At 39.4% G+C, this 26,155-nt stretch overlaps 1 protein-coding gene across 1 annotated transcript in view; it reads right to left on the reverse strand.

The window, feature by feature from the left end:
• LOC120064346 (collagen alpha-2(V) chain-like) overlaps positions 1 to 23,927 on the reverse strand; it is a 66,909-nt gene extending 42,982 nt beyond the window's left edge. The window contains exon 1 of the mRNA XM_039014861.1: positions 23,689 to 23,927. Within this exon, the coding sequence (XP_038870789.1) occupies positions 23,689 to 23,779 (91 nt within the window). The 5' untranslated portion in view covers positions 23,780 to 23,927. The remainder of the gene's footprint in view (positions 1 to 23,688) is intronic.
• Positions 23,928 to 26,155: the final 2,228 nt, after the last annotated feature.

Below are 26,155 nucleotides of genomic sequence, written 5' to 3' on the forward strand. Positions count from 1 at the left end.
GGTCAAAGTATATATTTTATCTCTATGTTAAAGCACCTATTAAACGCTCCTTAACCTGAACCAGCTGTGCTATACTTTGCATGTCTATTACTGTAATCAATTTCCATTTCACTCCAAAGTGGTCTTAAATGGCATATCTTACAATTTGTGAGATAAATGTGCATGTCATTTCTAGACAGAATCAACAAAACAGCACTTGCACTATCTATAGGTCGAGTGTGAGGCAAGTTAGTCTATGTTACGGGCCTAATATCTCCTGTGTGTATAGTGTTTACAATTGTCATATCATCATTTGCATACATTTTTTGGTGTGTAAACTAAGCATATACAGGTACAACATGCTCTTTGGTTTCCACAGGTGTAGACTACCTGTTTCATTTGTAACCATGTGTTATCTCTACAGTGTTCGGGCTAGCAGTAAAACATGTGGTTTCCACATCCTCTCAGGTGGTGTCCAATAGTACACTCGATCAAACCAAGCAGAACATGTTGACACCCTTTAAGTGTAGCTGGGCACATTTTCTCTCTTTGTGAATACATACAGGCTATCCTGTAACATACCTTCTGAATCAAACTCAGATACATTACAATCCAGAAGTTCTCTGTCTCTGGTGTTTAATTCATTTGGTGTCAATTGAGCCTCATAGACTGCAAGCACCAATCAACAGACACAATGTACACCTTATAAACCAATAACAAGCACCTCATTGACTATGACACAGCTGAAATGAACTTCCTCATTACTTCGATAGTGATTTCAAGCTCAATTTCTTCCTTCCATCTTCCATGCATGAGAACCCAGCCAGTCCATACATCACACCAGGTTCATATATATTAGGGCATGTAATAGACTTTTTTTTTTTTAACGTTTTTTTACGTTTTGGAACAGAACATTTAAATTAATGTTTCTTATTGGAGGTAGTTCCTCCCAGTTAATTTCTTCCACTTTAATGCCAAATGAGGACAACCCACAATGCAAAGGAAACTTTGCATGGTGACCTACAACATTCCAGTTTACCAGCCTGCACTTTAACAAATCCACAAGGTCACGGGATCCTGGTGTTTTATATCAACTAAGTGCATATCCAGATGTGGGAGAATAAACTCTCTGCTCTACAGCGAGGAGGAGGAACAGTAAGGGGATGTCTACCGCGATGTTGCCCATATTTTTTACATAAAAAATAGAGTGAGAGTAAATGTTTGATATAAATGGAGATCTTAACAGAAACAACTCACTGAAACAACTCACTGAAACACTCACTGAAACAACTCACTGAAACACTCACTGAAACAACTCACTGAAACAACTCACTGAAACAACTCACTGAAACAACTTACTGAAACAACTCACTGAAACAACTCACTGAAACAACTCACTGAAACAACTCACTGAAACACTCACTGAAACAACTCACTGAAACAACTCACTGAAACAACTCACTGAAACACTCACTGAAACAACTCACTGAAACAACTTACTGAAACAACTCACTGAAACAACTCACTGAAACACTCACTGAAACAACTCACTGAAACAACTCACTGAAACACTCACTGAAACAACTCACTGAAACAACTCACTGAAACAACTCACTGAAACAACTCACTGAAACAACTCACTGAAACACTCACTGAAACAACTCACTGAAACAACTCACTGAAACAACTCACTGAAACAACTCACTGAAACAACTCACTGAAACAACTCACTGAAACAACTCACTGAACTTGAACAACTGAGGGGGATAGAAGCATAAATCTATATGATTTAATCATTAAAAGATAATCATGTCTTCACTTGATCCTTCCCTAACAACTCCACCTATAACAGTCTCTTTCTACAGCATATAGTTTGTCATCTGTCCTATTTTAAATGTCAGTTGGGAAGTCATTATGGCTACCAGGGATTATTATTTAGCAACATCCCAATGTCTTTAGTTGATATACAGTAGAAACATAAAAAATAAATATAATGAATATGCACTACCAGCACCATGTCATCAGGCTGAGGGTGATATCATTCTAAATGACGCAATAACACTCAATGGCTAAGAAAACATGTCAGTCATGGGAACTGATGTCTCACCTCCTAGGATATAATATGTCAACTGACACCAAACAAAATGGCTCACATGCTACCCAGAAACATCAGTGACAATATCCACTAGGAAAAGTAAACAATCACCGGCGTGTTTATAACAGAGCAGCAGCTCTTGCAACTCATCCCTCAAGAAAACTGCTCACCTGTCTTCAATTAGGCCTACTTCTACAATAGGGTTTTTCAGATCATTGGCCTCCCTGAACTAAGAACATAGTAATTACTGTGTAATTAGCATCTAATTGATGCTTGGGATAAAACCAATTCTAGGTTTTTACAGTGGTAATGCTGCTCCAGCTGACCTCAAACCCTCTTTATGCATGCCACAAAGCAGACAACAAATCAGAGTTTTTAAAAACTTTTTCAAAGGACTTGATTTGTTTACAGAGCTGTCTAAGTTTCTGTGTGGATTCGTAATTGTCCTTCTCTGGAACGGAGAACTACAACTGCAGAGAATGTACTCAAGCTGGACCTCTATCTGGCTATACTTCTTAAACCTTGAATAAGCTAAACTCCAGTTGAAAGATGAAATCACATGTTCGATCATAATCATAATTTTTTGAGGGACAGACTTTGAGCTGTTGTATGTGGCATCGTATATATGTAATGGGAAACATCCCTGGGCTATTGAATATATACTTCCACCACCTTTCGTTTGACCCGTAGGCGCAATAATTAAATAATGCCATATTCTCTCCCTAGCGAGGGAAACATCCTTGCCTGGTGTTTCCTAATGCTAATTATCTTGATCTCGCTCTCTCTTTCTCTTCCTCTTTTCCAATCCATCTCTCTTTGTTTGTAAGGTCTGAAAGCTAGCAGAGCTGATGCAGCTGGTTTGCAATGACACTGACTTACATTACAGTGTGTTGATCAGAACAGCCTAGGGCAAGGCAAAGATGTGGTCTAAATATTTACATCTCACGACTGCACCGCAGATTTGCGTACTTTAGTCATGCATGTTCATGCACTTCATTCATGCACTTTAGTCATGCACAGTCTAGAAATGAATGGGAATTTGTTCACAGCAAATTCTCCAGTGTTAAATCAACACGTTTCATTCATTAAATTAACACTGGAATAGTGTTAAATTAACACACTACTTGGTGTAAAGCCTTATTTCCTGGTGCCTTGCCTTTCGAGTGAATTGCAGAGTTACTACCAATGATTGTATTTGTTAGTGACAGAGACATGGCTGTTGCGTTCATCCATTTTCAGTCCTATGGACTTCACCGAGTTAGATCCTAAGTGAATATGTCATCATTAAAATGTTATTATTGAACACGTTACAATGTATTTCATAAGGCCTTATTTTAAAGGCCTACACTCTAAACATAACAATTAACTCTGTAAGTGTTTAATTAACACTCATTGGTGTAAAATAACCCCAGTGTTGGTGTTAATAACAACAGTTGAACCAAAACCACACCAATCATATTTCACAGCATGCTCTATTGCAGGTTGATTTTTAAGAATTGTTTGTTTCAATATCTATGTTTTGGGATTTACATTGACTGATTCATTAATCTATGCTTCTCCAATCTAAATGACATACATTTTCTAAACTAATCCAATATGTTACTTGGACTTATTGCATCCGTTACTGAAATGGTGTTCCAGTTTAGATGCTTTAGCTAGTCTCATATTTCAGTCTTCTCAATGCTGGCAGTCTTGCTGAATGCAGGTTGCGGGTGATTAAAAATTATCAAGTTTGGATATCCTCTCTCTGGCTGGATTTCAGTAGGAATTACACATCACTTTGCAAGACATGACAGATTGCGTGAATAACCCGAATAACCTGACCCAAACGTGGGTTAATTTAACCATCAATTGGGGTTTTGCTCACTTTCATGCTGGGTTGACCAAGCAACTGGGTTTTATTTATGTAATCCATAGGTTATTTTCAGGAGGTGTGGCTTATTACGAGAGTGGTTTTAGTTATTTTTGGCCACCCGTGAGAGTAAATGTAATTACTGTTGATCATGTTAGGTTCGTACACACCGATGTAAAATTTTCCTTGAATATTATTGAAAATTACATACTTTAATACAAAAATACTGAATTACCATTATTATATAAATATTGCACCAAAGTGGTTACTATTCCATGAGGGATTTCAAATTGGAATCTGTATAGGCTTTTAAGGAACTCATACACTACTGTAAGCTTTATTAAAGCTACGAAATTGTCCGTGTTCAGCCGTAACATGTGATAACAATTCTACTGACAGATGAATCAGAATGACATTTACTTTCCCGGCTCGACAAAAATACATTTACCGATATCGAGGCCCCTACTAAGCCAAACATCCGGTCTTCTGAGCTGACCCGCTTGGTCATATCTCAATAACCCAGCATTAAAAACTACCCAACTAAGTGACCCATTGTCTGCAACCTAGCTGTTGAGTCATCCAAACAGTCCAGTATATTACATTTTATAATTATAATAACATATGAATGATAACATATTCACTTAGGACTGAAAATGGATGTATGAAAAAAGCATTTCTCTGTCACTAACAAATTCAGTCACTCGACAATTCACTCGAAAGGCAAAGCACTCTAGGAAATATGCAAATGAAGGTTTGCAGTAAGCAGTGTGTTAATTCAACACTGTTCAGTGTTAATTTAACACTGGGGAATATGTTGTGTAGGAATTCTGACCAAAACTCATGGAGGAAGAAGGAAGAAGAGATAGAAGGCAGTTTGCAAGAACAACAACCCTTTATCTAGGGATAGCCCCCCTTGCCTCCGGTGACATCACTCAAACTAAAGCCTGGGGTGGGGGAGTGACATAATGTATGGTTTTCACTTTATTAGTAAATGGACCCCTTCAAGTTTACGGCGTCCTACAGTATATCTCTGTTAAACGTGGAGACAGCTCTAGAGCAGTCAAAATAATGTTATTATAGATACAGAGTAGACTCCAAATTGCTCTCTTTAAAATACTAGCATACACTTGGTGCTTACATTACTTTTGCGTTAAAACAATACTTGAACGGATTCTGTAATTGCAGTATCCAACATAGCATAAAGATGCAGTACATGTTCTCACTTCCCAGTAGTGAGACCCAAAATGTTGACTCGAATCAGCCTCAATAAATACATAATACATAAAACAAGGATTTAACATTTCATTTCATGTTTTGAGAGCAAATCAAGTCATAATTTAAATGTTGAAGTCAAATCACAAACACAATGGCTTTGAGTTCTAGGATGGATGAGTGAGAGCTGTGGGTGGAACATTTTAAACTATATGTTCTACTGACCTCTTGATAGTGAAAGTAAGGTAAAAAAGCGACATGAAAGTTACATTCCAAACATACTCACTTAAATAGAACTGCCTGAAAGGAGGCCAGGAAATGTCTCTTTTCCTCTCCTCTTATGAAAAGTAAAAAAATATTCTTAACTGTAAAGTTTGCATTCAATCAATCAATATATTCAATCAATATATTCAATATATTCATATACTCTGTCAATATAATGTATTACTGCCAAACTTTGAATTCATTCTTGGCAAGTTGTCTCCACTTTTTTTGCTGCAGCTCCTCCCTTCTATCAGGAGCCATTGCATATTTTCTGACTATGTCATCAGCAGCTGTGTGAGCTTCAACAATTCTAAAATGTCTGGTCTGCATTCAGAGTAGGGTGGACCTTTTCCCATTAGGAAACAAGTATGTTCTTCAGTTTTAAAGGGAGAGTTCATCCATATCTCCTTTTAGAAATATACCTAATTACATGGATAACCAGTAATACATCCTATTGATGCTGAGGTACAGTATATACACCAAAATGGTTGACTCACCCACTCACAATAGCATTAACATTGTTGCAATCAAAACAACATGATTGGTATGCCCATAATGTCATGCTCCAAATGGTATGCTTAAATCAAACAGAATGCTTGAACTCTAGATTATAGAATCTAAGTAATACATCCTCTTAACACATATCTGCATTACCATGTGTCCTCGTACACAATATCCCCTAGAGACGTAGACACAAAATAAATGTTTCCTTTATCTCTCCAAGGTTTTACAGGGGGATAAACGACTGTGGATATGAATAGCCCATCCCAGAGAGCAAACACGGAACTCTTCCAGAGGAAATTCCGCTGTGACAGGGCTTCCTGTGATGGAGCTAGCCCAGCCTGTGGGGAGGAGACTGGGCTGAGAGAGAAGGAATCTGCCATGGATAAAATGTGCTACACAGAGCTATCCCACCACATATCCACGCACGCATGGATGCACACACAAGCACAGCCCCCCCAACCCAACCTTAACTCCCACCTCTAACCCTAATTGTAACCCTAACCCCTAAATAGCCTTTTTCCTTGTGGGAACAAGCGAAATGTCTGAATTTTCCTTGTTTTACTATCCTTGTGAGGACTTCTAGTCCACACAAAAATAGTAAACCACACACACACGCACACACGCACACACGCACACACACATATCTGTTTTACTATCTTTGTGGGGACTTAACAATTGATTCCCATTTAAAATGCTATTTTCCCAAACCCCTAACCCTAACCCTAACCCTAACCCTAACCCTTAACCATAACCCCAACCATAACCCTAACCTGAACTCCTAACCCTAAACTCAACCCTATGTCTTAACCCTTACCCTAATACCCTAACGCTAATTGTAGCCCTAACCCTAATTGTAACCCTACACCTAACCCCTAAACCTAAAATAGACTTTTTCCTTGTGGGAACCAGTGAAATGTCTGAATGATCCTTGTATTACTATCCTTGTGAGGACTTATGGTCCCCACAAGGATAATAAAACCAAACACACACACCCACCTTAATAACCTGCCAACACACATAACTGGGGATGGAAAAGACAGCATGACCATGTCTTCAGTCAGACAAAACCATTAAAACCAGATATCAAGTACTTTAGTGGCCTCACTGAGTCTGGGTGGGTAAATAAAGATTTGTATGACTGGAGCCAGAAACCCTGTACGGTTGTGTAGATGCCGTGTTAACTAGAGATCATCCACGGCCTATTAAGCATTGCTTGAACGGAAAATGTAAATAGTTTGTCTTTTCACAATGGCAATTACGAGGCAATTTTGCAAGCAATTGTTCCCCACAGAAAACACATGTGGAACCGCTTTCAGCACCGCACACATTCACAGCATCCAGAAGCTGCACTCAATAATACTTCACTCACTGAGCCTTTTTTTTTGCCAGTAAATGACTGCTTTCAGATGTTTGATCACTGAAAACAGCCATCAATCTTTCTTAATAGCTGTTGTATAGGTTAATAAGTCTATGTCATGTGGTTAAATGTCACATCTGATGTATAATATGTCATATAAAGTAGTTATAATATGACATCTCTGCATAAGAAAAGGCAACACAGCCTGTGAGGTTTTCAAAGTTATTAAACAAACCAAACGTATCGGTTAACAGCCCGGCTCTTTCAAATCATAGCAACTCTGGTGAAATCATCCAGTTTAGTTTCCTAGTACCCATGACTCACAGTGAAACTTGCAGACATTTCCATGGCCAGACATTCCCACTGGTCTGGCTTACTGTGTAGTCTGCTTGTTGGGAGATGCTGTAGTCTGCTTGCAGGAAATTAGCTCTAAAACTGAATTTTTTTCTCTCTGCCCCATGGCAATATATGTAGAATTGCAGGAAATTTGCTTTAAAACAGCTATAAAACATCCACCAAGAACTACCCAGATTCAAACTGGCAGCATGCTAAACTGGTCAGTGTTGATTTTTTTAGTGTAACATTTCTAGTGAAATTAACACTCTTTGGTGTAAAATAACACCCAGTGTTGGTTTTAATAACCAGAGTTATTGTTTTACACTTTGGAAAGTAAAACAGTCCCATCAAAACAACTCCCATCATTATCATATTCCCCAACATGCTCCACTGCATTTTTTGGGTGGGGGGGATATCTGTGTTTTTGCATGTAAATTGATTGATTAATCTTATGCAACACAAAAATAAATAACATTCATTTTCTAAACTAATCCAAACAGTTAGTTAAATATATTTTGCCCGTTACTGAAATGGTTGTTCCAGTTTAAATGGTTTATGTCTTCTTATCAACTTTCTGAATGCAGGTTGCAGGTGAAAAGAACTTCCAACTGTTGGATATCCTAACTCCGGGTGAATTCCAGTTGGAATTACACAGCAGCATAATGTGACTTGCAGGCCTGATGTGGCCTGTAAACCAGTAGTTTACTAACACCACTGTTTTACATACAATTTAGCCAATCAAAGTAAGACCTGGTGTAGGTATCATCAAGTTACAGTTTAATGATAGCATTTGCCTTGGTACTCATTTGGTGAAAGACATAAGAAGTCCATAACCATTTTTCTGTCACTAACAAATACAGCCATGAGTGGAAACTCTAAAATTCACTCTGAAAGAAAAGGCACCCTGTGAAATATGCAAATTCAGTTTTTCACCATAAAGTGTTAAAACAACATCCCCCCAAAATACTGATATAAAGGTTCATTTCCCAACACCTTGAGAGTTACAACTCACAACACTGAAAAGTGTCATTGGTATATGGATTAACACTGTAAGAAAGTACATGAGTGTTAAGAGCACAACACTGCTTAGTGTTGATTTCAAATATGAACATAGCTAAAATATACATTTCATAACACCTAGACCAATATAAACACTAAGAAAGTGTTAATTTTATAGAAGATACATGTAGCATTTTAGCATTGTAATTTCAGAAAACGTCCATAATATATCTCCAGTAATAGTAGAATGATAGTGTTTCACAATAACTTTTTGGGCCAATACAAAATCGTAATCTAAAATGCAAATTTCTGTTTCACAACTGCACCTTCCCTCACTTACATTTGCATCAATATAAGGTGTGGTCATCTACTCCTCGAGCACAACTAACAATGGCATACTGGGGCAAGCAAATAGAGAATGATAGAGGCCTCTAGTGGCCAAAAGGCTTCCACCATTTTAATGTAGTCAACTCGGTGGGGCTTCCAACTTCATTAGCTGATCTCTCCTGGTGACCCTGTTGGAGTCATGTCCAACTGGAAAATTGACATCTTTAAAATGGAGATAACCTCAATGGCGCTGCCATTTCTGTCACGAATGCTATAATGGCACAGATACAAAAGATGAGGGAAGACGACGCCTTGCTCCTAACTGATTGTGTTTTTATGTTCGTTTTTTTTCGTTGTTTGTAACTTATTTTGTAACTTATTTTGTATATAATGTTGCTGCTACCATCTCTTATGACCAAAAATAACTTCTGGACATCAGAACAGCGAACAGCTTTTTTTTCCTTTAACGAGTTCGACGAGCCCGACGTGAACAACATACTGCTTTCCCGGGAACAGGCCCAAATCCCCATCATTTGCGTGAAGAGACGACAGAGAAAAAGAAGACAGAGGTCGGGCTGCCTTCTAAGAATTCGTAGGCGATGGAATAAACCCCCTCTGCCCTCCGTTCTACTAGCTAACGTGCAATTATTGGAAAATAAAATCGACGACCTATGAGGAAGATTAAACTACCAACGGGACATTAAGAACTGTAATATCTTATACTTCATGGAGTCGTGGCTGAACGACGACATTATCAACATACAGCTGGCTGGTTATATACGCTGTATCGGCAGGATAGAACAGCGGCGTCTGGTAAGACGAGGGGTGGCGGACTATGCATATACAGTGGGGAGAACAAGTATTTGAATCACTGCCGATTTTGCAGGTTTTCCTACTTACAAAGCATGTAGAGGTCTGTAATTTTTTATCATAGGTACACTTCAACTGTGAGAGACGGAATCTAAAACAAAAATCCAGAAAATCACATTGTATGATTTTTAAGTAATTAATTTGCATTTTATTGCATGACATAAGTACACTGCTCAAAAAAATAAAGGGAACACTTAAACAACACAATGTAACTCCAAGTCAATCACACTTCTGTGAAATCAAACTGTCCACTTAGGAAGCAACACTGATTGACAATAAATTTCACATGCTGTTGTGCAAATGGAATAGACAAAAGGTGGAAAGTAAAGGCAATTAGCAAGACACCCTCAATAAAGGAGTGATTCTGCAGGTGGTGACCACAGACCACTTCTCAGTTCCTATGCTTCCTGGCTGATGTTTTGGTCACTTTTGAATGCTGGCGGTGCTCTCACTCTAGTGGTAGCATGAGACGGAGTCTACAACCCACACAAGTGGCTCAGGTAGTGCAGCTCATCCAGGATGGCACATCAATGCGAGCTGTGGCAAGAAGGTTTGCTGTGTCTGTCAGCGTAGTGTCCAGAGCATGGAGGCGCTACCAGGAGACAGGCCAGTACATCAGGAGACGTGGAGGAGGCCGTAGGAGGGCAACAACCCAGCAGCAGGACCGCTACCTCCGCCTTTGAGCAGGAGGAGCACTGCCAGAGCCCTGCAAAATGACCTCCAGCAGGCCACAAATGTGCACAAAAATTGTTTAAGTGTTCCCTTTATTCTTTTGAGCAGTGTATTTGAATCATCAGAAAAGCAGAACTTAATATTTGGTACAGAAACCTTTGTATGATTTTGGGGTGCAAAGGAGCAAGATAAATAAATAAATACAGTATGGGGATGAGGTAGGTAGATAGATGGGCTGTTTACAGATGGGCTATGTACAGGTGCAGTGATCTGTGAGCTGCTCTGACAGCTGGTGCTTAAAGCTAGTGAGGGAGATATGAGTCTCCAGCTTCAGAGATTTTTGCAGTTCGTTCCAGTCATTGGCAGCAGGGAACTGGAAGGAAAGACGACCAAAGGAGGAATTGGCTTTGGGGGTGATCAATGAGATATACCTGCTGGAGTGCGTGCTACGAGTGGGTGCTGCTATAGTGACCAGTGAGCTGAGATAAGGTGGGGCTTGACCTAGCAGAGACTTGTAGATAACCTGTAGCCAGTGGGTTTGGCGACGAGTATGAAGCGAGGGCCAAACCCACTGGAGCATACAGGTCGCAATGGTGGGTAGTGTATGGGGCTTTGGTGACAAAACGGATGGCACTGTGATAGATTGCATCCAGTTTGTTGAGTAGAGTGTTGGAGGCTATTTTATAGATGATATCACTGAAGTCGAGGATCGGTAGGATGATCAGTTTTACGAAGGTATGTTTAGCAACATGAGTGACGGGTGCTTTGTTGCAATATAGGAAGCCGATTCTAGATTTAATTTTGGATTGGAGATGCTTAATGTGAGTCTGGAAGGAGAGTTTACAGTCTAGCCAGACACCCAGGTATTTGTAGTTGTCCACGTCTTCTAAGTCAGAGCCGTCCAGAGTAGTGATGCTGGACGGGCGAGCAGGTGCGGGCAGTGATCAATTGAATAGCATGCATTTAGTTTTACTTGCGTTTAAGAGCAGTTGCAGGCCACGGAAAGAGAGTTGTATGGCATTGAAGCTCGACTGGAGGTTAGTTAACACAGTGTCCAAAGAGGGGCCAGAAGTATACAGAATGGTGTCATCTGCGTAGAGGTGGATCAGAGAATCACCAGCAGCAAGAGCAACATCGTTGATGTATACAGAGAAGAGAGTCGGCCCATTAATGCTAGTTAGTGCTAAGAGGGCCACCAGAGGGCGTCTTTGAGAAGAATTTGATAGCCTTCAATAGTTGCTGTACTAGAGAATTTTTTGTAAGAACATAGTATATGGGACTGATTTTAAGAAATTTTGCTTAATTAATTTGATTAATATTATGGTGTTTCTATTCCAAGAAATACAAAAAACCCTTTGGGTTTCCATTAGGATGGAATGGAAGATACGGCGCTGTACAATGTGACTGTCGGGAGTAGACTACAGTACTTGGCTATTTAGCTAAAGAATTCCTGTGTCATGCGGGAGACTGTGGTTCAATTCCTTAATGGGGAGGAAGGAGTAGGCTGCACTTGTAAATAAGAATTTGTTCTTAACTGACTCGCCTACCCAAATGGAGATTCAGTGAAAATAACAATCTCATTGATTTATCAAGACCAGTCCCCATGCTTGTCTCAGAGCAGCACAAAATGGTGCTGAAATAGTTGACCACACGCGGGTAGGCTATTGCTTCAAATCTTATTGCTTCTAACTTCAATTTGCTTTTTAAATAAATAGACCTACACCACTTTTAACAGCATATTACTCAACACTAATCAGACTCATGTGACCTATGGTAGGCCTACAGTATATTGAAAAATATGACGTGCCTCTCCGCCAATAATTACATATAGAGGATTGGAGGATATTTCTGTAATTCAGTGAACTTTAATCCCTTAGTAATTCGTTATGAATCCATAACTAAATAAACATCGGCATTTTGAAAGAGTATTTTTATCATTGTTTTATTAACGAAAGCATAAAGATGCCATCATTAGTTACATTGTTTTAGATTTAACATGCAGATTGGCAATAAGCCCCTTAAAGTGTTGCTCTGTGCTACCCAGTGTGGCAGGGTGGGGGTCCACCCCCCCCTTCCCCATGGGCTAGGTCAGTCTTCTGTGCGCGGCTCTGCGGCCCATACCGTGCCCCCTGCTCTCACGCCTTGAACCTTGCGGACTTTCCGTGGATACAGCTGGAGAACTGCAAGGCAATCCCATTGTGCGCGACTCGGGTGCCATGACCAATATGACCAATATATATTGTCCTGCTAATAATAACAGGGTTAATAATATATCTGTGAGAATATCCAAGGGGCTTTTATATAATTCTAAATTAATAATAATAATAATTGCTTTGTTTAAAAATATATATATATTTTGGAGATGATTTTGTTTTCAAATAACGTAAAATGAGTGAGAAATAGCCAATTTTTGAACATGGGGTGAGACATTGTTACTAACTTGTAAATAAATAAAGCCAGTTTATTATTTAGAATGATTTATTTCTGTTTTTAGAGGGAGGGAAACCAAAAACCTACAGTCATCTCATGGGTCTACCAGTCGAGGCCAGCACAGGTATTGAACTAGCATCTGCAGCAACACAGCTTGCTCTGTTATGCAGTCTCTTAGACCATTGCGCCACTCAGGTGGTGTACAACATGACTGGTCGGGTGTGAGCTACATAATACTGAAGTTGTGCACAATTATCAGTTTCTATTTAGGTTTATGTCGCCCATACATTGTCAGTTAGAGACACAGTAGGACCCAAAAGCATAATCATTGCTCTAACTCCCCCTTGCCTTGGTCTGGAGCAATGAAGTGGTGACGCAGGGTACCGTACTAAACCACAAATTACCTCTAAGTACCGCAGCATACTCGCAAAACCTTTAGTTGAGCAACCACTGTAGAGTTTTCATCTGTATTTTTCATAGCTGTCTACTTACCACCATAGACCGATGCTGGCACTAAGACCACACTCAATGTGCTATAGTCCACCATACGCAAACAGGAAAATGCTCATCCAGAGGCGGCGCTCCTAGTGGTCGGGGACTTTAATGCAGGGAAAACTTAAATCTGTTTTACCAAATTTCTATCAGCATGTTAAATATGCAACCAGAGAGAAAAAAACTCTACACCGCCTTTACTCCACACACAGAGATGTGTACAAAGCTCTGACCATAATTCTATCCTCCTGATTCCTCCTGACAAGCAAAAATTAAACCAGGAAGCACCAGTGAGTCGGTCAATAAAAAAGTGGTCAGATTGAACAGATGCTAAGCTACAGGACTGTTTTGCAAGCACAGCCTGGAATATTTTTTCCGAAGCAAAGAGGAGTACACCACATCAGTCATTGGCTTTATCAATAAGTGCATCGATGACGTTGTCCCTACAGTGACCGTACGTACATACCCCAACCAGAAGCCATGGATTACAGGCATTCGCACTGAGCTAAAGGCTAGAGCTGCCGCTTTCAAGGAGCGGTCTCTAACCCGGAAGCTTATAAGAAATCCCTCTATGCCCTCCGACGACCATCAAACAGGCAAAGTGTCAATACAGGACTAATATCGAATCGTCAATAACCAGTGGTTTAAAGTACTTAAGTAAAAATACTTTAAAGTACTACTTAAGTCGTTTTTTGGGGGGGTATCTATACTTTACTTAACTTTTTATATTTTGTACAACTTTTACTTTTATTCCACTACATTCCTAAAGAAAATGATGTACTTTCTACTCCATACATTTCCCTGACACCCAACAGTACTCTTTACATTTTGAATGCTTAGCAGGGCAGGAAACTGGTTAAATTCACACATCTGATCACCCCTACTGTATCTGTTCTGGCGGACTCACTAACACAAATGCTTAATTTGTAAATTATGTCTGAGTGTTGGAGTGTGCCCCTGACTATCTGTCAATTTAAAAACAAGAAAATCGTGCTGCCTGGTTTGCTTAATATAAGGAATTTGAAATTATATATATTTTTACCTTTGATACTTAAGCATACTTTAGAAATTACATTTACATTTGATACTTAAATATATTTAAAAACAAATAATTTTAGACTTTTACTCACGAAGTATTTTACTGGCTGACTTTCACTTTTACTTGAGTCATTTTCTATTAAGGTATCTTTACTTTTGTTCAAGTATGAAAATGTGATACTTTTCCCACCACTGTCAATAACAAATATATCATTTTTAAGGCTGTTTGAAGTTGGTGGACGAAACTGAAAGTAAAATAATCTCCACCATGGTCCATACTAGATAGAATTCTTGGGATGTAATCAAGATGGTCCGTGCTATCTGGGGTCCTTGGGATGTCGGATAGCACTAACCTTTCCTCTGTATTGCTGGGAAATGGGATACGGGGGACAGAGGAGAGTTGTTTATATTTAGCTTTAGTGTTGTTGCAATTCACCTAGCTTCCACATGGGTGAGACATTCTACATGTAGCGCCTTTAACACTCCTGGTGTTGAATCCTGTTTATTTAATTTAAATTGCTGTGTAGTTTTGCAGAATCTAAATTCCCTTATTATTGAGTCTTTAGAGAACTGATACACATGTATATCTGATACACCATCTCCCCAAAGAATGATCTCTCATGCCTTGTATGAGTGTGTGTGTGTGTTTGTGCATGTGCATATGTGCATGCGTGCATCATTACAGATGTAGGATCTTAATTTGACCTATATCTCAGCAACAAGTGATCAAATTAAGATCGTACATTTGTACATTCATGATTATGTGTATGAGGTAGTGTCATTCAGTAACAGTTAATCAACTAACAAATCCATTGTATAGTAATGAGAGCCAGAAATGGATATAAAATCCCTTTTTTGTCACCACATCTGATATAATCTACATGTCACAGCACTCAGTACTTGACTCTGTGCTGAGTCTGAAATGGATCTGCTTTGCCTACCATATGAGTGTAATTGCGAGGAACATTACAGAAACGGTCATACTTGGAACTGGCAGAGAAATAAAGTATTCTGGACCATTATGGTACCTAACATTATGGTACCTAACAACAGACAGTGTTGTAACTTTAATGGGTTACAGAGTTAATGTTTAAGTTAATTCATCGAGCTCTATCTAAAGATATTTGTAATTGTATTAGAATTTGTGTGTTGGAGATTGAGAGAACTACATACATATTTTGTACTGGTTAGTATTGAATTAGGCTTTTGACTGCAAGTTCCAGAATGCCTTGCGACAGGAAGTAGAGAGAGAACGCGCTAGTTAAGTGCAATTGACAGGTGATTATCCTGATCTTTCCGCTAGCAACTCATTATTCCTTGTTCTGTAGAATCTAAAGTTTGTAAATGTAAGTATTATTACTAAAAGAAGCTTTCATATCAAACCCGACGTCCCGAGTCATTACTTTGAAGATAGTTATTCTATAGACAGACAACCTACCAGAACCTTAGCAGTCAGTAGTAGTATAGTAGACACAGAACAGTTGGAATCCTTGGCTTGACTCAATGCCAAGGAATTCTCTGAACATATGTGTTCCAAATCACCCGAAACTTCCATTCAGCAAATGTTCTGGTTCTGGTATTTGACCAGGAACTCTAGAATCATGCAATCTGTATCGCAATATTTTTTCCATGGCAAAAATGAAAACACGAAGCAAACCTTACTCTGGTCCTTTAAAAACCTGCTATATGTAAAATGTTGTGCACTATAGCTTGGAAAATAAATAAATGTGACTCTGAATGACAAAATAGTTTGTTTCCAACATTAGGGCTGTTTTCCTAAATCTTCATGTTTTGCTTCCTTGCCATGAAATTGATTGCGATACTGGTATCGTCCCGACCCTAATTATGTTGTCTATATAGCTCTTTGGGTCTCAAAGTCATGCAAACAGAGTTTACATTTGATGTCAACATTAGCAAATTAGCCAACATAATAGTGCTTCAGTCATATATTTGCCATGCTAACTGACAACATTGGAACCCTTTTCACTTGAGCCAGTAAACTTTCACCTGTGAAAAAATTAGATCATGCCCTACATAGGCAAGAAAACAGACGAGCAACTGGCACCCGATTTAAATCGTTGAATGGAGTTGTTAAGGCCAATAAAATGAATACTCAAATATTGAGCAAACATGGCGGACAAGCTAAGTTTAAAGGGAGATAACACATATCAGACTGTCTGACTTCCATTCGACTTCCATTCCTTTATTCATTAGTCATATACTGTGTCATGGACCTGACTGAGCCACTAGATGTTCTTCTGGGTAAGTGCTCTGCAGAGGCTGGTGGGAGGAGCTATAGGAGGATGTGCTCATTGTAATGGCTGGAATGGAATTAATCGAATGGAGTCAAATGTGGTTTCCATATGTGTGATATGTTTAAAACAGAGGAGGTTGGTGGCAACTTAATTGGGGAAGACGGGCTCGTGGTAATGCCTGGAGTGGAATAAGTGGAATGGTAGCAAACATGTTTTCAATGTGTCTGATGCCATTCCATTCGCGCCGTTCAAGCCATTATTATGAGCCGTCCTTCCCTCAGCAGCCTCCACTGATTTAAAACTGTTCCATGTTGACACACGAGAGGAGGACCATGCACATGGAAGGAACCTACCTCTAACCCCAGTCAGCTGTCAATCACGTTTCCTACACAACAAGAGCATGGAACCTAAACATGACCACCATAACCATTGCCACCTACTAGTCTTTGCAGGCAGCAACCATAGACCTTAACCACAGAATCAAGCCTAGAATTTAGGTTTGTGCAGGCCACATGTACTCAAACATCGGGCAGCACATGGCTCGCAGAAGGCACAGTACAGACAAGAACCTATAGGAAACGACTTCTGACATCATACAGTCAGTATCTAACGAGTATAACTGTATATCAACAAGGTTTAATAATTGCACTGATCAATTCAGGAAAGTATATGTTTAGTTGTGCTGCAGAACTGGGTTCAAATAGTGTCTAAAATATTTGACTTCTGCCTGAGTGCCAGATGGGCACTTTTGGGACTATTCTATTGGTTTCATTATGCCAGGCTCAACCAAACACAGCTAAACAAATACTGTTTTAACCCAGGTATGTAGTGCTGACTCATTACCTGGGTCTCAAGCATTGAACCTGCATGGCAGAACCTCCCATAATGTGACATGACATGTCATGAAATTGGACAATTTAAACCAATTACGCAGGCTTTGAAATGGTCACCAGGGGACAAATAAAGAACACGCTTAGTGGAAGAGAACAGTATATTTAAGACTGCCAACCTCCAGTGGATCAACTCCAGAGGGCAGACACCCCTCCTGATCTCCTCTGACAAAATACAACCAGCTGTATAAACATTCAAAACCTGCAAAGGCAACTCAAAACGACAGACGCACACCATTTGCCAGCCAGTTTGTGTTCATGAACGAAGCAGGTGCTAACAGACCATCTTGTCTGGACAGGTTGTTGAATGGATCACAGAGACGATTCAGAACGAAGTGCCATTCAGAGCTGACGCAACATGTGCAAAATGGATGATTTCTCACTTTAAAACAGTGGAGGCTTGGGGGCTGGAAAGAAGAGAGGGGGCTCCCTCCCTTAAGCAATGAACCTACATATCCACAAGCCATACCTTGACACACCACATCTTACATCAGCTCTATAACTTCCTCCCCAGCCTCCCTCCTTTCAGCCAATGCTTGTTTTAATACTTTCCAAATACTGCCAAAGCAACTATTTTAACATCTGGAAATCATCCCCCCTCCACCCCACCGTTTGCTGACTGCCGTCATTTGGTTTATAAGTAGTGGCCTCTTGGGCACGAGCTGCATTAAAAATCTATCTGCTCCGTCAGTCTGTGGTGCCACTGAGTCATCCAGGTTCAATGCCATGGGCTATCATGCTAGGCAGTTGATAAAACAAGGATATCTGGCACTCTGGTTGAGATATAACCTACAAAGTACAATCTGGATTTATTTTAGTCCAACACGGGGAATAAAAGATGCATGTAATCAAGTCATATGGCAAAAATACAGCACATGGTTCTAATCAGTGTCGTGTCTGGTGGACCTGGTTGAATTCAAGTTTGGACATTTAGTGTTTGCTGAGAAAACCGTCCATTTGATGCAATGTAACTGATGTGGCAATAACACCTGGAACCGATTTGCGAGTCAAAGTTACCTCATAGAGTATAGGTTTTTTGATTCAGTATACCAGCTTTGTTTGCCTGTTGCAAATTACCCGCAGAGAGAGAGAGAAAGTATCTCTTTGTCTCTTTGGCATTTGTCCTAAATAAATACCAAAAGGTTCACAAAAAAAGAACAAAATCTAGTATAAAGACGTTTATAAGTAAATAAAAATAAGGTTCGACAAGGGTTAAAATGGTTTAATGTAAAAAGTGAAGTCCCTTTGATGTACAGTGTTAAGTGGCCATCTTTGAAAATGTTTTGCAGGCGTATCAGTCTGCCCTTTGGGAGGGAGAGTGTTCACACACTAACATATTCTTGAATGGTTTCTCACAGCTCTACTGCTGGGCACGAACTGCTGCTTTTGGTTACTTGGGACAGTGATCCTTGCACAGTATATACTCAGAAAAAGACTAACAGGACATATTGTATTGTGCCAGTAAAGATCTACCTGTCAGAGAAACGATGTTGTGTTTTGTTTGCATGTGTGTGCCAAGTTTTGACCACTCGTTTGTCACAAGACTATTAAGAGTTTGAGACCCTTCAGCAAGCAAACTTCCAACAAGCGCATACACATACAGTATGACATTAATCTAAACTGTAAAACTCAATTTAACATTTGGATTTCAAACATTTGCTCTAAACATGTTTCCAGCCTTCAAAGGTTAATCTTGAACTCTCCCAAATTCTTTCCAAGTCTCCCCCTCCTCTCAGAAATCTAGCCAGTTTTTTTATATATTTTTTTACTTTAAAACCCTCCACCATCTTCCTCTTCATGGTTACAGTCTTTTTTTCCAGAACAGATAAATATTACTGTTATATACCTATTACTCACTTTCATCAACATTCAACCACACCCAATTTCAAGTTGCCATTTTCTCCATATAAAATCTAAATTAAACCCAGTCACACTGCATATTATAGATGAGGTCATATATGCTTACTAAACTGAAAACAAATCTTGGAATATTTGTACAATACATTTACACTTTTGACAAAGAGCCTTTAAAATGTGCAAAAGAGCACAATGAATCTTTGAGTGTGTCTAGAGTTTTCCTCAGTAACACCTCAACATATTCAGCAGCTCCTTGCTGTCACCACATTAGAGACTTTATTTTTCATAAAATCTTTATATAATTGCAATACACAGATCTTAATTTAAGTCAGTTTCACACAGCAGGAAAATAATCCTGCAGAAACAGGAAATGTGAAGTGTTATGTGGATTATAATTACAGTGGCTTGCGAATGTATTCACCCCCTTGGCATTTTTCCTTACAACCTGGAATTAAAATAGATTTTGGGGGGGATTTGTATCATTTGACGTACACAACATGCCTACCACTTTGAAGAGGCAAAATATTTTTGATTGTGAAACAAACAAGAAATTAGAAAAAAAAACAGAAAATTTGAGCGTGAATAACTATTCACCCCCAAAAGTCAATACTTTGTAGAGCCACCTTTTGCAGCCATTACAGCTGCAAGTCTCTTGGGGTAAGTCTCTATAAGCTTGACACATCTAGCCACTGCGATTTTTGCCTATTCTTCAAGGCAAAACTGCTCCAGCTCCTTCAAGTTGGATGGGTTCCGCTGGTGTACAGTAATCTTTAAGTCATACCACAGATTCTCAGTTGGATTGAGGTCTAGGCTTTGACTAGGCCATTCCAAGACATTTAACATTTTCCCCTTAAACCACTCAAGTGTTGCTTTAACAGTATGCTTAGGGTCATTTTCCTGCTGGAGGGTGAACCTCCGTCCCAGTCTCAAATCTGTGGAAGACTGAAACAGGTTTCCCTCAAGAATTTCCCTGTATTTAGCGCCATCCATCCTTCCTTCAATTCTGACCAGTTTCCCAGTCCCTGCCGATGGAAAAACATCCCCACAGCATGATGCTGCCACCACCATGCTTCACTGTGGGGATGGTGTTCTCGGGGTGATGAGAGGTGTTGTGTTTGCACCAGACATAGCGTTTTCCTTGATGGCCAAAAAGCTCAATTTTAGTCTCATCTGACCAGAGTACCTTCTTCCATATGTTTGTGGAGTCTCCCCCTACTTTTTTCTTTAAACAACAGCTTTATTCTGGCCACTCTTCTGTAAAGCCAAGCTCTGTGGAGTGTATGGCTTAAAGTGGTCCTATGGACAGATACTCCAAGCTCTGCTGTGGAGTGTTGTAGCTCCTTCAGGGTTATCTTTGGTCTCTTTGTTGCCTCTCTGATTAATGCCCTCCTTGCCTGGTCCGTGAGTTTTGGTGGGCGGCCCTCTCTTGGCAGGTTTGTTGTGGTGCCATATTCTTTCCATTTTTTTTATAATGGATTTAATGGTGCTCCGTGGGATGTTCTAAGTTCATGATTTTTTTTTATAACCCAACCCTGATCTGTACTTCTCCACAACTTTGTCCCTGACCTGTTTGGAGAGCTCCTTGGTCTTCATGATGCCGCTTACTTGGTGGCGCCCCTTGCTTAGTGGTGTTGCAGACTCTGGGGCCTTTCAGAACAGGTGTATCTATACTGAGATCATGTGACAGATCATGTGACTATTAAATTGTACACAGGTGGACTTTATTTTACTAATTATGTGACTTCTGAAGGTAATTGGTTGCACCATCATATTATCATATGCACCATCATATTTAGGGGCTTCATAGCAAAAGGGGTGAATACACATGCACAAACCACTTTTCAGTTTTTTATTTTTAATATTTTTTTTGAACCAGTAATTTTTTTTATTTCACTTCACCAATTTGGACTATTTTGTGTATGTCCATTAGGTGGAATCCAAATAAAAATCAATTTAAATTACAGGTTGTAATGCAACAAAATAGGATAAACGCCAATGGGGCTGAATACTTTTGCAAGGCACTGTAACTTACATGTTTTGGAGGGGTTGATACGTTTTTCATTAGGGCAAATCAAGTCTGACATTTTTAAGTAGAAATTGCAAACTTTAGAAGCCTTTTTAAACCTTGAATGCACTACAACTTTTCATTTCTAGCTGTGCAGGAAAATTCCTACAACAACAGTATGACCAAATTAAGGTACAGCATCTGTAGTCTTGTTCTGATTCAGAGTTTCAAACAGAGTTTGATGGGTTCTTGAAATGACAAAGTTCTAAATACAGGAATTTGTTGCTGACGTTCTAAGGACTCATAAACACTTTGGAAAATAGGATGGCTATACCTTCCTGCTCATAATGATGTAAAGTGGCTTAGATTGTAATCCATTCAACACTGACCAACTCTCTATACTTAATAGTAATTTAATGATAGCCATATACTAAAACATCCCTCAAAAACAGTTGACTCCTTTTTGACTTAGTTGCAAGAATTTGAGTCAACATTCTGCTGCTTTGACAGGAATACATCTTTTATGGTCTTTTCCCTGGGCTGACATAATTTGTCAATGTTCTGTGGGAACATGAGTTCAAGTTCTCAGTGCCTTGTTTCATATGGACAAATATGGAAACCCTGGCATCCACCGAGAGCAGAGAGGAAAACGATAGACCCTCTGGGACTAGTGCTCTGAAATCAAATAAAATGTGAGGAACATAATTTTCCTCTGAGGAGGAGTCATCACCAGTCGTCCATTTTGAAGAGGCATTAGGTCAGGGGCCCTACTTAAATATGGCATATTTCAAGAGTATTGGATTTATTTTCCCATCTTGTCAGGCTTCATAGTTGGCCATATATTCCTATAATAGCTAAAGTAATACATACTATGGAAGAGATGGCTCTATAGCAACATTGTTTTCATAACGGTAATTAACTCAACATAAAATGTGCCGACATGTCGAACATCATTGCGCTTTATACATACACAGACGTAAAACAGGCATTTTAAAGTTCCTGTTCATTCCACCACAAGGGGGCTCCCTATCTAGGTTACACCTGTGTCATGTTTTGGGTGAATTACTTTTAAAAAAAATCTAATATATACAGTATCTATGGGTACTTGGAAAACAAACTCCAATTGAGCTTAAGCTACAAATCAAACATATTGTTCTGACAGCTCACAGAGCTGAAATCAGGAGCCACTCAAGCGCCACAAAGATCCTTTTCAGTAGCCTGCTTTATGGTTTTCCCCTCATGACATCATACAATGAACAATATTCCATGACATCATAACATTTAAAAAACATGACGTCACTACAACAATAACACTCAGCTCTGGGTTTTTAAGTGCTGGGTCGCTAGTCTGTAGGCTACCTATAGAGAGCTCCAATGACTCTGCATTAGAATGCAAGCTGTGTTCCATCCAAGACGCATGGTGTTGAAATAGTCTAGGCAGATGTAGAATGAAGAGACACAAATCTGGTTGCTGGTAACACTTAATGAACAAGAGATGAGGAATAAAGTTAGTCCTCTGGCACTTTTTTTCTCTCTCAGGGCTTTCTTCTGGCACCTTAGAGTAACATGTAACATCACTGGCAATCACTGACATACTGTATGTCCATACAGGACAGTACAGTATATGATTGAGAGCTGATTTGCCACTTTAAGATAATCCACACTATAGTTACTCTCATCCAAAACTGGAATACATTTTTGAGATCCTGCCAGCTAAGGTCTGTGCCAATCATCCTTTACAGAAATGTATCTTACATGTTCCATGCCTTCACTGTGTCCTCAGCTGCTATCCATTAGAATGTAAAAAAGAACCCACCCCTCCAAAGAAAGGTAAAGGTGAAAATTCTATTTGTCATGTCCTTGCTATCTACTTTGGCAAAAACAGATCCAATTCAATAAACATTTTTTTTCTTCTATTTGGAAACAACAACAAAAAACACAAATTATTCTGTATAATGAAAAGTGCATTACAAATGTAGTACACTATTATTATTATTTATGCTTTATGTTTTGTTTAATTGTTATCTGTATTTAGCAGAACACACTCCAGAACTACCTTAACATCCAACAATTTGAACCAAATGAGGCTCTTCACAGATAAATGTTCAAATTCAACAACAGAAAAATCATATCAATTCCTAATCCAACAAGCTCATGTTTAAAGTTCAACTCATCGTGGAACCAGCAGCCACACTCTTAATGCTATACCAATCAGCAGTTATTTGTTCAAATAAACAAGCAGGGATGTACTTACCACTGTTTCCGTCCTGGCATTTCACAAACAAAACCTGAGCCACTGAGACAACCAGAAAAAGGCAAATCCTTGAATGCACAAAGCTCATCATGTCTACAAGAAAGACATGGGCTCTACTTGTGCACAAAGTGGGAAAAAAAGGGATGAGAAATGCCCAGGTTATCACTGTACCATGTAGCCAGAGAACACTTCCAATAAGCAGTGAGCAAGGCAGACCCAACCCAGACTGCACGAGTGCTTTTTTTGGGTAGTTACAGCTTTAAGTGAGAAGAATGCTGGCAACCCTAATTTTCCTCCCCCTTTTGTCAGACCTCTCTCATAACCATCCAATCACAGGCATTTGTGGCTCTGAAAACTACACCCTTGTTCCCATCTTTCGAATCATAATTTTTTGTTACTTGAACAACAAGATCAGAATTAGAGCAAAGATGAGAAGAAACAGATAAGAAAAGCTTTGTTTGTTTAAAACTGTCACTGATTTGCTCTTCCCCACCCCCTCCCTGGAGTGGTTGCTAAGCAGGACTGTTAAAGTGCTGTTTTATTGTCTTCAAGGCACCAAACTTAGCAGGGGCTGAAAGGCAACGTTTTATTAGAAGAATAAGAATAGAGTTCATGGCACATTGTCGAAAGGTGATAGGAAATCTGAACAGAAAACATGTAATAACGTTGTTTAAATGCTCTTAGGCAGGTCCTTTGACTTTGATTGATGGGCCCTCAGAAATGAAAGGAATGACAGTTTGATTCTCCTTTTACAATAACAGCAGCCAATGCAGACTCGCCAGAAAAGGCTAACATCCGGTTTTCAGGGATACAGCATTTTCCCCTGAAAAGCTGAAGTAGGAACTCCACTCAAGAGTCTTTCTATGCCTGCTATGTTAGGTTATAATATCAACGTAGAGTAGGTGGCAGAGCAGCTGTATCCAATATGGAACTCAGAAGGCTCAGCAATTTACAGAAGCGATAGGGGAAGGGGAAGCCTTGTCAATTTGTCACACAACCTTATGGAGCAAGAGAATAATTTCATTGCTCTGGAAAGCCTCTGCCATATTGCTTTCACCTATTTGATTCCTTCAGATCTGCAAACCTCAAAGAGGGAGGGACTGGAGGGAGTAGTCTCTTGAGACAGCCTTAGTTTATTTGGTTCTGAGTGCTGAGATTAGGAGGGAGGAAATATTTCTGGACCAGGCCTGGAATCAAACGAGCATATTACACTTGCATTTGGTAGAGCCTCTTCTTTCAGATTCAAGACAAACCTGTAGTAACCTTTCCAGGAATTAGCATAACTTGGAGAGGAGCTATGATCATTCCTAGGCAATTTGTTCTTAAACTCATTATTTGTTTAACTCAGAGGAAGTTTTCATGGGACCCAATGACCATCAATTCAGGGTAAAATATTGTCCCCATGGAGTTTGTTCATTTAAATTTGAAAATGGAAAGGTTTTTTTGATTCACTTTCTGTGACAAACTATATTTACTGTAAAATGTCTACTGTGGTTTTCAGGAGCTGAACAGATGTGAATAAGATTTTCAGCACTCGGTTAAGTGTCTTGAGTCGAGAGAGGAGTGAGGTGCTGGAATATGCTGTCAGCAAGACATACTTTGTTCTGAAGTTCAACAGTTATGTCTTACCTGTGTATGTGTTCTCAATACACATAACCGATCACAGAATGTGGATTAATCCATTGACATAACAATGCAAGGGTTGTGTTCAGTATGTCGAAAACGTGAAATGGGGAGGTACTACCTGAACTCGTCCAATAAGAACACATATTTTCATTATTTGTTTCAACATTTTTTGCCACAATGAACCCTACTGAACAGGACCAGGATTTTAAGCGATAGAGAGGCGTCTACATCTGAAGTTGACATTTAAAGTCCTTTTGACGTAACATCTCAAACCCATGAAATGGGTCACATACTGTACAGTTGAAGTCGGAAGATTACATACACCTTAGCCAAATACATTTAAACTCAGTTTTTCACAATTTCTGACATTTAGATCTAGTAAAAATACCCTGTCTTAGGTCAGTTAGGATCACCACTTTATTTTAAGAATGTGAAATGTCAGAATAATAGTAGAGAGAATTATTTATTACAGCTTTCATTTCTTTCATCACATTCCAAGTGGGTCAGACGTTTACATAGAGTCAATTAGTATTTGGTAGCATTGCCTTTAAATTGTTTAACTTGGATCAAACTTTTTGGGTAGCCTTCCACAAGCTTCCCACAATAAATTGGGTGAATTTTAACCCATTCCTCCTGACAGAGCTGGTGTAACTGAGTCAGGTTTGTAAGCCTCCTTCCTCGCTCACGCTTTTTCAGTTCTGCCCACAAATGTTCTATAGGATTGAGGTCAGGGCTTTGTGATGGCAAACTCCAATAGCTTGACTTTGTTGTCCTTAAGCCATTTTGCCACAACTTTGGAAGTATGCTTGGAGTCATTGTCCATTTGGAGGACCCATTTGCG

This window comes from Salvelinus namaycush, chromosome 19, assembly GCF_016432855.1.
Source record: "Salvelinus namaycush isolate Seneca chromosome 19, SaNama_1.0, whole genome shotgun sequence".
In the NCBI taxonomy this organism is placed as follows: domain Eukaryota; kingdom Metazoa; phylum Chordata; class Actinopteri; order Salmoniformes; family Salmonidae; genus Salvelinus; species Salvelinus namaycush.